The 14,565-nt window shown below is 29.9% G+C and overlaps 1 protein-coding gene across 1 annotated transcript in view; it reads right to left on the reverse strand.

The window, feature by feature from the left end:
• Positions 1-8,713: 8,713 nt before the first annotated feature.
• Positions 8,714-14,565, reverse strand: part of LOC149031140 (CCR4-NOT transcription complex subunit 6-like) — a 174,431-nt gene continuing 168,579 nt past the window's right edge. Inside the window, exon 4 of the mRNA XM_089176680.1 lies at positions 8,714-8,733. Coding sequence (XP_089032806.1) covers positions 8,729-8,733 — 5 coding nt within the window. The 3' untranslated portion in view covers positions 8,714-8,728. The remainder of the gene's footprint in view (positions 8,734-14,565) is intronic.

Below are 14,565 nucleotides of genomic sequence, written 5' to 3' on the forward strand. Positions count from 1 at the left end.
TTTGCAAAAATATACTCTATTTTAAATTCGTGATTATTTGATCAAAAAATAATTTCATTTTTTGACTCGATAAATATCAGTATATCTTTCCTGTCAATTTTTCATAAGGAAAAAAGAAAAGTAGTTACAATCAAGAATATTTTATATGACACACAATCAAATATGGAACCTACCAACCCACTCGTGAAAACTTTAACATCGTAGAATTTTCTTTTCTCACATATATGTATATATATATTTGAGATTGAAAACTTACTTCTTATATCGTTCTAGTATCAAAAATTCAAATATTATATTTGAATATTGAAAGTAGGATTCTTAAAAGATCACTTTTTCACCCCTTTCCCAGAATGTCCCCTTCTTTTCCATGCGATAATAAAATCAAATCAAATAAAAAAAGAAAGAAGGTATTCATGGAATGTGTTATCGGTATATGAAAAGAAAAAAAAAAAAAACAGAAAAAAAATCGTCGTGTGTGAGAAACGCATGAAGAAGAAGAAAATAATAATCCCTTTTTAGTTTTTTTTCGTTTCTTTTTTTTTTTTTTTTTTTTTTTTGATACAAACCTGACGCGACAGAGATTTATTCTCGTCGTTATTCCGCGAAAACCTTTTAAATATTTCAAAAGCCGCGCGAAATCTTGGCGAGAGATCCGAATATCGTGGAGAACATTTTAGTCGGCTAAGAGGAAAAGAAGAAAGGAAAGAAACCTCGGGGTTCACTATGGTGATGGTGGTGGTGATGGTGATGGTGTGCTGGTGGTGTGGTTTTGCCATTAGAATGCACAACCTGTTCCGCTCCTATCCATCCTTCGTTCGTGTTTGGAATCCCTTCTCGTGTTTTTAACCTTCGCTCCTTTTTTCATTTCTCTTTCCTTCTTCCTTTTTTTTCTTCTTTTCTTTTTCTTTTTCTTACTTTTTTTGCCTACGAATCTTCATTGGAAGACCTTTTTTTTTTTAGAACAGAATTACTATCATTTGGTTGAAAATAGTTGAGAACAATGATGCACTGTGGTTGTTAATTGGTTGGGTTGATTTAATGGTGATGGTTATGGTTATGTTGATGGTGATGGTTTTGAAATTGGTATCGATCCACAATTTATTGTTTTCTTCATTTACTAATCGTTTTCTTATTCTTATTTTTGTACTGCATTGATGCACCCTTTATTTATTATTTTATTTTACGAACAGTACGACAAATAAATCAAGAATTAAATAAATGACATGTCGTTTAATTTTTGTTACAAAATTTCATACAAGTTTTGATGTGTTAAGGTTTGAGAATTATTACTAAATAATTAGTATACTCTTTATTATACCTAATATATATTTTAAATCTGGCGGTAATGAGCGCGCCACTGGTTAACATAGATGGAATGACCGGCTTTTCTGGTTTTCCGGGTTTTCTGGTTCTTTTTAAGATTTGATCGACATATTTGCATCCACATTAATCTCTCACTTTCAACAACATCAAACGAATTATTTTATACCAAAATGACTTCAATTCGATCTTCCATAAATAAAATCAAAAAATATTTATATAAAATAATCATTCAATTAAATATCCTAGAAATACATAATACACCTTTTTAATAATTTAATTATGTTACTTTAATACGTATCAAGGACACAAAGAATATAACATTTTCAAGATGATAAAAGATTGATTCGTACAAAAGCAAAAAAAAAGTGTAAAAAAATAGCAAGAGTAAAAAGAAAAAAAATAAGTTACAAAAAAAAAAACTATGAAAGAAGAAAGAATATTGCAAACGGACGACCGGGTGCGTACTCCGAGAGAAATTCATTTTGTACGGCAGTGGTGGTGGTTGGTGAGTGGGTGGATGGGTGGTTGGTGGATACCAGCCGGTCCCTAGGTTTTTAACGATGTCATTTTGAGTTTAATTGAAAAGCTTGCGTTATTAAAACGCGTTCGAATGCTGTTAGAGAACTTCCGATATGCGTATTCGTTATTTCGAGCTCGTTCATTTTGGATTAATTAAAGTTATTCCTGCGTTATTTTCCCCCACTCACAGAAAAAAGGAAAAGAGCGAGGAGAGAGGAGGTACATTACTATGTCTATGGATAAAAAAGAAATATTACTATTACATTATGTATTATTAAAAAAAAATCTAAATTAATATTAATAAATTAAATATAAAAAAAAATGAAAATTAAATTATATATAGAAATAAATTATGTATTAAATTGCATATAGAAATCCCGATGCAACCCTGACCAACTCAAAATAAGTTTGAGTTATATTTCTTAATTTCATTATTATTTTATTATTTATTAGTTAAGCATTAATTTTAATTAATTATTTAAATGTAAAATCAAATAGAAAATTATTTACAATGAAGTTTCATATAAGTATGATTAAAATTTCACATAATGACTAGTTTTCTATATGGTACTGTTATTAATCATAAATAATAATAATTTTATGAATAAAATATGTATTTGAAAAATATGTCATATCACGTTTATGAAATATTTTGTATCGTGTTATATTAAATTTATATTCCATTTTTTTTTTGTCAGAGATTACCCTACGTTATAAAGAGGGTTGAATATGTATTACATTATTCTCAACATAACCGTGTCTTTCGAGTTTAGAAACGCGTGGACTTTTGACGCACGATCGCCTAAGGGAAAATTACTATACAAGTCAGGAACTCGTTGAAAGATAGTAAGAGAAGGTAGGAAAGGTAAGGATGGTTCATGGTATGTGATCCTAACCGTTTAAATTTATCCAGTGTAAGATTAATACAGTTTGATTAAATTCCATAAATATATTTTCGAGTAATAATTTTTTTGTATTCAATTATTTTCAATTACTTTTTTTTTTTTATTACCAATTGTCACGTAGATTTTATCTTAATGTTATTCATACGTTTTCTCTAATAACTTTCTCTACTTTCTAAATTACATTTATTATTATTATTATTATTAGTATTATTATTATTTTTACTATTACTGTTATCATAAATATTATGGTAGTTTTCTCCTTTATGCTTGATCGAATGCAAAAGTAAGTTAAAGTGAAAGAAAACGTGTGTGGGAGAAAGGGAAGAAACTATGAACAATTTAAATCCCCATATAAGGATTCAGAAAACTATGCTTTTAGAAACTGGATAGAACTTTCATAGATTATCTATATCGATATGTACATCATCTACATAAACAGATAGTATGTGTTTGTAGTATAAAATCATTTTAAAGTTAAAATATACATGGTGATTCACCAGCTCTTAACACCTAAAGTATGATAGTAACAAAAAAGTGGATAAGGAAAAAGTTGCATGAAAAATTCAGAACAATAATGTGGCATCAGTAATTTTTTGATAGATTGAGTCATTTCCGAGATATATTGGACAACTTTGCTTTTTTAAATGCAATGCTATATTTTAATGCTTTTTTTCGGATAGCGGCTTTCAAGAAGAATCCAACGATATGCAACACTAATATTTATGAACGTCAAAAATGGTTAAAATTTGCGAAAAAGTACGCCCGAACACATTACAGGTTTTCTGCATCAGGTGGCGTCATGGTCGCGTCAGCCTTCAATTGTTTTGACAAAAGACGGTGCAGATACTTTCCGAACTGTTTTTCTTGGTCCTTTTCAGGTTTTATATTTAATGTTGCATATCATTGGATTCGTCTTTTCAGCCGCTATACGAAAATAAGTATAAAAATATAATATTGTATTGAAAAAAACAAAGTTGACCAATAAATCTCGAAATTGAATCGATCTAGGACAAAAATATTAATGTCACGTTGTAGTCCTGAACTTTTCATGCAACTTTTCCCTTACTCATTTTTCTGTTACTATCATATTTCGATGACAAGAGCTGGTGAATCACCCTGTATGTAAGTTTAAATCTTTGTTCATGTAAGATATCAAAAGTGTTATAGTAATCTTATGTAAACTCGATTTTAATTACAACTTTGTAGTAAAATCATTTCACTAGTATTATAATAACAATAATAATAATAATAATAATAATAATAATTAATAATCCGTAAATACATACACACATACTTCATTGATAAAAGGATTCTTAGGTGTTCCGATATTCATAACGAAAATTTACCAAGCTTGTAATACGATAGCAAGACTTTTATAGTAATAATAATAGTAGTGCTAGTAGTAGTAGTAATAGTAAGTAGTAAAAGTAGTAGAAGTAGCAGTCTACGTCGGCTTTAAAAGTTTGTTTATTCTTCGCTGCGAGCCATAATAATCCTAGTGACGCATGGGAAATCTCAGAGAGCCATAAAAGTATCTTATCTTCTCGCTGTCTCTTTCTTTTCTAACAGAAAGAAGAAGAAGAAGAAGAAGAAGAAGAAAAGAGAATAAACGTGGAAGAAAGATAAAGAAAGATACAGATAGGGAAAAAAGAAGTAGAAAAATTTGATGAACGTGGCAAAATAAATCTAAAAATAAAAGGAGAATATAAAAAATATCATTCTACGAGAAATTAAGCAACGAAATTATTCTGCACAAGTTAAAAATACAAAAAATTATTATTGCAAAAGAGAAAAGAAAACAAAATGATTTTTTGATTTTTACAAAAAGAAAAAATTCGATGTAACACAGGAAAAGGCTTCTGCAAAGAGAAATAAAAAAAAATTAAAAAAAAAAAAAACAGATAAATAAATAAATAAAAAAAGGATGGAAGAAACATCAGGGTAAAATAGTCGAAGGACGAACACAAAGTGCATTGTGGAGCCCTCGTTAACGGGAGAGAAGATGGGAGGCCATTAGTCCGGTAATTGGCCGCTCGTTGACGCTACCACCCATTTTCCCTACATTTTCCATGATGCTGGCAAACATAATATCCGAGTGGGCTTCGAAAGAGGATAAAGTGCTTATCCGAGGGCAGCTAGCTGGATTAGTCCTTTACCCAGGGTTACGTGTTTTATAAAACCTGGATTTTGTCGTCGAAGAAAGGAACGAGGAAACTTGACTCTAACATTTTAACATTTTTTTTTCTTTTTTCTCTCATGAATATGCATATACATATATATAATATATTTTTAACAAAAATTTAGTCAACCTATACTATGCTTGAATTTTGTAATATATATATTATATATCAGATTATAAGTTATGTCATTTTTTTCTTATGAATATGCATCTACTTTTTTAATAACAAAATTTGTTGAGTTATTTTCCTAATAATAATTTAGAGAACCTATATCATAGTAGATTTGTCCAGTATACATATACACCTGCAATGCACATGCACCTGCACTTGCAATGGGCTGGTCACGTTGCGTGTAGATGGCAGGACAATGTTACTAAACAATTATAATTAAAATAACACGTAAAACTAATAATAAAATTTTCATATCAAATGTTATACAAAAAAAAAAACAAATAATCAAATGCATATTTAATGTAATTAGATCTTACAATTTTTTTCTGTATTTTTGTGTGTGTGTATGTATTAGTTAAAGGAAACATAATTTACAGATATGGTTAGAGTTAAAGCAAGCGTAAGAAGAAACACGAAGTAAGAAGCATAATTCGAAGGAAGCACTTAGGGGTTCCTTGCTAGCTTGCTTGCTTGCTTGCTTGCTTGCTAAAGCTTATTGCGATGCTTTTTGTTTTACTCGAAATACTGGAATAACGGGGTTGTACGGATTTAGAGGGGGTGAAATGCAAGAACGTTGCCATACTGTTTTGGAATCGTGTCGGTTTTACCGCTTAACAAGTGGAACGACAAGCGTTAGGTGGTTGATTCTAACCTACCATAGTACGACCATAATGCATTGTTTATACACGAATACATATATATATGTATAGTATAATACTTGGTATTCCCTATTTCCCTTCTGAAATGTTTATTGATGATTAACAACGATTTATATAAATTTATAAACAATATATTATATTAAACGATATATAAATCAAATAATATAAAATAATAAATATATTTAAATATTTATTATTCAAATATAAACAAGAAAAAAATGATTACATCTGTTACACGATAACACATAACATAAACGATAATACAAGTATGATAAAAGGGGAGGGAAAATGGGAAAGCTTTAAAGCTTTTGCAAAAGGTAAAACTCTCTGGTAGCAGAGAGGAAAGATTCTTACCCCACTTTTACCCCATACAACTCAAAGCATACCAAAGCACCCTACTCCCTCTTTTCTGCCACCTTACAACCCTCCCGCCCTGCACCTAAAACTCAACCAACGTTTCGGTTTAGAGTGGAAAGCTCCTTTTCGTAGGGGGGGGTAGGGGTGAAATCGCACGGAGATAATGCAAATGGAGGTTTCTAGTACTTCACTCGCGATAAACGTAAATGTGCAAGCGAGTTAGCGAATCCCTTTCCACCCTTCCTACCCTTCATCCCCTTTTCTTTCAATTCAATCCTTTCCCCTTTCTCAAGGCCGCGACTTTTTCGATCGTTCGGAAAAACCTTTGCTTCGAATCGGGCTAAGAACATAAAAAACTTTTTCCAAACCCCTCTTACACCCTTCCCCTCTCTTCCATCCCCGAACCCTTTTAGTGGTTTTCCTTTTACGTTGAGAAGCGAAAGTACCGGAAGCGTAATACCCCTTTTCTTTTTTTTTTTTTTTTACTTTTCGGTACGAAATATCGGTTTCGAAATACTTGAACGCTTGAAGTTGAACACACTTTTTTTTGGGAAAAGTTTATCAGTTTTAGGGGGTGGATTTATTCGATAAAGATTGATCATGCTGATCAAAACTATTACACGTCGGTTCTTTTTTAGTATTTTTACTAGTAATCTAACTACTAGTATATATCTACTAGTATTTTTACTAGTAATTGATTGTTTTAATTGATTGTTTTAATCAAACGTTACTAAGAGTAAATCTTGTATATTTTATATATATTTTGTGTAGAACTTTAAATTACCTTCTTTAATACTATTATTATATACTGTATAATATATACTATTATAGAAAATTACAGTGTAACGTGGACCGTTTGTATACAAATTTGTTTTAATACGATTTGATTTCTTCTTTTTAAATACTATAATTTACAATAACTTTACTAAGAACATTATTTTAAAAAAATATTTTATTTTTGTCTGAAAGAAAGACAAATAAATAAAATAGAATTTTGGAAAGAAATAAAAACAAAAAATAACGGATGGTAGATCGAACAACGCGAAAGCTTCTTTTATCCGAACGAAACAAAAAAAAAACAACAAAGAGAAAAAAAAAGCAATCGGTATAAGTTTAAAAACTTTACAAAAGTTTGTCCTGAACTCCCACCCATCTACACTCACCCAACCCAATACGAAAAATCCCTTTTCTCGACTACGTAATGCTATTCGTTTTATCGACTACGTAAATATGCATTGGTCTGGGTTAAAAAACTTCGTCATTTGAAAGTTTTATCCTAGGACAAGATGTATCGGTTGAAATCAAGCAACATAGTACTTTTTTCCTTTAGTATAAGTTTCCTCCTATCTCCTCCTCTCCTCTTATCCCCATCCTTTTATCCTAGCCCCTTTTTGTACACTTCCACTGGATAAATCAATCGCAATACTAGTTTAAGTTGCTGATAGTTATGTAAGAAACTAATCTTTTTTTTTGTCAGTCAACTCTATCCTCTTCACAATTCTTGCCCATATTTTAAAATCATTTTTACTATTATTTTGCCAAATTTTTAGGTTGGTTTTTTCACCAAAAATGTCACTAGATTCTTACGAAGGAAGGTAAAAGGGTGTATTGAAAGGATGATATAAGAAATAAGAAAAGAAAAAAGACTTAGGGATAGTAAAATGAAAATAAAATGACCGAAGAAAATTATCTCGTCTAAAACTCGACATTTTTTGTCTACTTTGTTCCTTTTTTTCTTTGGTTTCCCTGTTATTGTCCTCGAGAAATTTATTAAACGTAACGAAAGCATTTTTTCTCATAAACCAAAAGAAAGAGGGAAAAGAATTAAGTTGGGAAGGTTGGGTGATGTGTAGTAGTAGTAGTATGGTTGATTGTGGTTATGGTGGTGGTTATGGTGGTATCGTGGCAACTGATATTTTGTTGGTACACAGATATATGTTACTTGTAAGAGGTCGAAGATGTAATGCCGGAAGAAAAATAAATTCGCACTGACATTAAGTATGAAGAAAAAGATTGTATATGAATGTGTTTGTGTATATGTGTTTGTGAATACGTGAAACAGAAAGAAAAGTTTTTTATTCGTAGGAGTCGAGAGATCGTAAATTTTCATTTGCTTGAGCTCACTTTTCGGTGTAAACTCTTCTTATATAATCCGTCCTGAATGCGTCCTTAAACAGGATGAAGGATGGACAAAAGAAAAGAAAAAAAAATTTCATGTGTGCAGATCACACATGGTAGAAGTGAAATCTTTTAAAAAACAAATGAATGGGAAGAAAATAAATACCTGATTAGATGACAAAAATGTGGGTTTCATTTTAACTCAAGTCACGTTAAAATTCATCATTGTGTGCGTGTGTTTGCATACGTGTTTGTGTGTATAGTATTAATTATTAGGTTTCTTGTTTAAAAAAAGTTTGTATCATTGGTTGAGTTGATTGGGTTGTTAATTATACTGAAAATAAATTGCAATCGTAAAGGTAAAAGTGTATTTTTTTTTTCTATTCGAATTATAGTTGGAAAAAAAAGATAAAAAATATACTTAAATTTGTACTCACTAATTTATACATATATTTCACCAAGAATAATATTATTTCTTCATTGATAGGATCATCAACTAACCTGAAATCAGAAAAATAAATTATTTTCATTAATTTATTAATTATTAAAAATAATTTTAGATATAATTAATCATCGAATATAATAGTAGAAACAAACTAAGCAATAAAAAATATATAAACTGTAATATAAATAGAGAAAAACAAGTATATATATATTTATATTATAGTGTGATGGTAAGAATGAAAATAAAATATTCGCAAGTATTACACTACTGTCGGTCTAGAGAGTTCCTTTGGTGGTTTTATTTTTTTTTTTATTCTTTTTTCTTCTTCTTCTTCTTCATCTTTACTACCATCGCGATAAACTCGAACCAATTTTCTTCCTAGGCGTGTACGAAGAGTGCAACGTTATACTTGAGCTTTTGCGTATTATAAATTTGCATAAAATGTGTCGTAGCAAAGACGAGTCGAGCTAGTGCACGCGTTTCTTGTCTTCGCATGCAAATAAGGGATAAAAGAAGAAAACGAAAACGAAAACGAAAACAAAAACGAAAACGAAAACGAAAACAAAAACGAAAACGAAAACGAAAACGAAACGAACAAGAAAAAGAAGAAAAACAAAACAACAGTAAACTTATTTGATTTTATCCACTCAAAAGAAAATCTGTGCTTTCAAAACTTTCATTTCGTATTGAAATGTTGTTAACTAATTTTAATCAAATCAAATAACGTAAAATAAAATTTTTTTACAAACTTAATTGTATGATGTAGGAATAATTTATATTTGAATTAGCCTAAGTCAACTTGGCATAATTTGAATAATATAATTAACTGTAGTATAACATGTGTAGTCCAATACTAGGGAATTGATTATCATAAAAAAACATTTTGAGATTAAACTGTACTCACAGTTAATAATTAATAATACCATTATTATTACTATTATTTAAGTAATATATAATAAATAATAAATAAAGTAAACTATTATTAATAATAATACTATATATAAAGTATACTAGTATTAATACTAATAAAACTATATATAAAGTATACTAGTATTAATAATAATACTCTATTATTTATTTATTTAAATGATTGTAATTAAAATATATTTTCATTTAAATATATTAATTATAAAACATATTTCAAATTTCCATCGATACTCAAACTTTAAACATATAAATATATTTCAATTAAAATATAAACCATAAACTTACTAGTATGTTAGATTACTTTCAAAATAAACGTTTATCGAAATAGATAGATAATAATATCGATATAACAGATTAATTCGTTAACTGATCGGCATATTAACCACATAGTATACTACTAGATATAGATAATACTACTACGTATGTGTAGACATTAACGTATTCAATAATTTCAACTATTTCTATGGTAATATTTCAATGACGCAGGTAATGGTCGTTCGATCGTCTAATAACTAACCGATTGAATTCAACATGACCACGTACAATGAGAATGGTTTCAACCCTCTCCCCCTGCCCATTCCCATTCCCCTCCAACGCTTAATGCAATTAATTATAGAACATCGATTTGGTTAATGTAATCGAAATGACTATTTCACGAATCTGTCGACAAACAATATAAGTAATACCTTCTACATACACATCCACATACTTACACATACTCATACATACACAGATACAGGTCTATGCACATTCAAATACGAGAATATTGTAATAATATATTGAACCATTAATTTTGAAAATTTTCAAATATTCCTATTTGCTAAAATGAATACGAAATGAAAATTGCACCATCCACGTGTGCATACAAAAATGCACTCCACCCTTCAACCTTTTTCTTCTTCTTTTACCACCCAACATACCAACCCTTTTTTCTTTTCTTTTTGCAACAAACTTTTTTCATTTTGTTATTCTTTTTCTTCCTTCTATCTTGTTTTCCTTTTAGGTACGTGAAGTAAAACGTGGTACCTTGTTTCTCATGGATTACGCGTGTTCTTTCTCAACCACCTACGCTGGTGTAACTCGTGAAGAAAAAGATAGGAAAAAAAACAAAATAAAAAAAAGATAGATATAGAACTCTGGTAAGCAAGCAAGCAACAACCAACCCAACCAACGTTGGGCGCGTGTTCGCCTTTCGCATTGCATTCAACGACTTCCTCCCAACCCAACCCCCACTCAACGTGCATCTCTACTTCTGTTGCATACCTGTAACATTTCTACCTTACAAGTTTGCTTCTGTTACTATTTGTGTTGGTGTTGCTGTTGTTACTGTTAAATCTTCGTGTATGTATTTTCTACATATGTAACATAAACGTACACATACATAAGCATGTACGTTCACATAGGTTTTTGAAGCATGCCTAATGTTAGCTGACAGTCTCGAGTGACAATGGTTACACGTACCCAGTCAAAAAAAAACCAAAAAAGAAGAAAAGGAGTGGGGGAAAGAACGAGGTGTTCGTGTTTTAGTCTCATCTGCCTTTTGTTTGAGTATCAACTTTTTGTTTTTTTATTTAACACATTTCATGCTAAGCCCTTTTTGCTTGACTTGTCGTTCTATAAAATTTGAATATTGATTTAACAAAATCCACCAATTACACGTAATTATTAACACTATGACGTCTGGTTGTTCCACGTTGCTGCCATTCGGGAATTATCGCATAAGCGATTTAGTTTACTAAGATTAGTAAACAAGAAACACGAAAAACTTATTTTTAGTTAACTAAACGTGGCTTAAGGATCAAGTTTAATGTGTATCAACAAAAGTTTAACGTGTATCATTATAAAAAATCTAATCTGTTTCTCTTTCCCTTAGTAGTTTGTTAAATTTTATTACACAATCTCATCGATAAATGTAATACAACGTGTACACCACCGGACTCCTATTGTAATCTGCTAATTAACGACGTACCGTGTTTCTACTCGTGTATATTTCTATTTATATATATATGTATATGTGTATCGATGAAAATGTTACACATTGGTATTTGATAATAATAAACCTTTCGATTTGCAAAAGCTTTATAATTTCAATGTATACCATTCCTTTATTCTATTCTTCGAACAAATAATTCATTTGGATATTCGTGTTAGAGAATTTTAATGAGTGCAGTTTAATCCATGTGATTCGTCGATTTCTTTTGTAATAATATACATACATACGTTTACATATATGTACATACATTTATGTACATATATAGATGGATAGATAGTTAGATAGATATATGTACTTCTGATCTATCAAAATCTTCGTCATTATCTGTATGAGGATCGTAATCGGTCTTTCATAAGCTTTCATTTCAAAGCGTAATTACAGTAGACGAGACTTTTGAGAGCGTAAAAGGATTTATTTAATCCCAGTGGACCGTGAGTACGGGATTCACGACGAGCAACACGATTTTACTCTTAGACTCGAATAATGGCCGAACGTTTGATTTAAAACTTCAAAGAAAGAATAAAAAAAATTAAAAAAAGATAAAGCAATAAAGTAAAGAAATGGAAATAAGAAAATAGATAAAACATTCAAAGCTTTTCTTGTTCTTGTTGATTACGATTAATATACTTCAAATATTTATTGTTCTCAGTGTAGAATGTATTAAAATTTTTAGATTTAAAGAACAAAATTAGATTGAAAATAAAATTAATTATACGAATACTGTATAAACGTTTTCATGTAATTATTTGATATTTTTTAATACTAAGAATTTACTATTGAATTTTAGATAATAAATTAAATCAAATAAATATTTGCTTTTTTTATTTTTTATTTTAAAACACTTCACGATAATAACCTAAAAACATATTAATTAGTATTTAATACTAAATCTATCTATAATTTATAATAAATTATATAATAAATTAAATTAACATAAAACAAAATATAATATGTTATTATTATTATTATTATTATTATTATTATTATTATTATTATTAATTGGCATTAGGAACTCGAAAGTTCATTGCTACAAATACCAAATCCCGTCATTGTTCCCGTAAATATAATATGTATATATTTTTATTTTATTTGTTTTTTTTTTTTTTTAAATCATGTCATGAAAATAATGAAAATGATTAATTATTATCAAACGTCACTGACGTGTGACAAGATAAAAATTCACTGACAACGTATTATTATTGGATATATATTATCGTAAAGGTTCGTTTTATTCGTAAGAACCATCGTTTTGGCACGTCAATTTCAGATTCCCAAAGGATTATCCGTTTTCCCTTTAGGGAACACGGAACCCTTTTCCGAATTCCGTCAATTCCGTCAACAAGGCAACCCTTCGATGTCATCCCTCGAATATCTTCCTCAATTTCCCCTTTTTTACTTCACTCTTATTCCAACTATTCTCGTTTTGTAATTCATCAAATTCCTATCTCAACCCTCATCCCTACTTCCCTACCCTCATCATGCCCACTTCGCCATTTTTTTTTCTCATCCTTCTTTTTTATTCATTTGAGATGTTTTTATACAACATACAAATCCAGGTTCTTTTCATTTCATTATTTTTAATCAATTATACCAAACGTCAAAAATGTCTGACTTTTATTTCATTATTTTTCTTCTTCTTCTTCTGAATCTTTTAGTAAGTTTTTCTTTTTTTCTTTCTTTTTTCTTGAAAATGAAATATAAGAGGGTCGAAAAATATTCATTCGAGTAACAGAAAAAGATGAAGATGAAAAAGAATAAGAAAAAAGAATGAAGTTTGTTAAAAAAAAAAAAGGAATCTTCATTGAACGACCTCAGGCATATTGCTATTTGACGGTTTTATAGAAACGATATTAAAAAAAAAAAAAAAAAAAAAAAAAAAAAATGGAAACATCGTGTGGAAGAAGCAGAAGCAAGGTTGAAGAGAATGGGTGAGGTGGGTGAGGTGGAGGGGTACAAAGAATGAAGCGAAATTAAAAAGGTTATGGCCTTTAAACGGATACATTTCAAGATATGAAATTTCTCTTCTCTTCTCTTCCCTAGTTTCTCTCTCTCTCTCTCTTTCTCTCTCTTTAAGAACTCGTGACAAAGTTTTCCCAAGGGGGAAACGCCAATAATCCAACTAACTTGCGAGATGTTACGGAAGAAGAGTTTTAAGAATCACTTTTAACCCTCCTCTTCTTCTTACCCCCACTCTTATATATCCTAACCTAACCTCTAAACTCTCCCTCTATTTCTTTGAGTTTATTAACGCTAGGGATTATTATATTGGACATTTTTATATATTATAAAAGATAAATTCTCTTACGAGACAGGGGTTATTTCGTTAAATAAAAAAAAGAAAAGAAATAAATACGAATACATTTTTTTTTATTTAATTAACACTTGAGTGTCACGTGAAACGTTAACGTTACGTTTCAGACGTACTTTCTTTAACGTTCCACATACATATATCATACTCGTGCTATTTTTCTTCTTTTTCTTTTTATATTTTACCTCGAGGATAAAAAATATGGGACCCATCAACTACGTAAAACTATCCCCCTCTTTCGAGAAAAGAAAAAAAAAGTTAAAAAGCTAGCAGGATAAATTTGCCGAAAGAACTGACTAAAACTATCCTTTAAAAAAAAGAAAAAAAAAAGATGAAGAAGAAACGAACGCGTTAGTGGAATGTGCAGAGAAAAACAAAATATGAAAGAGAAAGAAGATGGTAGAGAATGAATATAGAAGGGGAAAAAGATGGGGGAAGGTTCTTGCTAATTCTTGGTTGGTGTTGGAAAAAAAAAAAGGGGGATAGTATGAAAAAGTAGAAGAAGAAGCAAAACAGGGTTGAAAGAAAATTTGTGGAGAGTTACGAGACGCTAAATAAAAACCATGGCGAATTAAAAGCAAGGCACAATGTGGACCTAAAGAAAAAAAATAAAACAAAAAAATTGAAAGTGAAAATACACGCACACAAACAAACAAACAA

Source organism: Polistes dominula, unplaced genomic scaffold (assembly GCF_049000335.1).
Source record: "Polistes dominula isolate Pdom_NZ unplaced genomic scaffold, Pdom_raw_medaka contig_80, whole genome shotgun sequence".
NCBI lineage: Eukaryota > Metazoa > Arthropoda > Insecta > Hymenoptera > Vespidae > Polistes > Polistes dominula.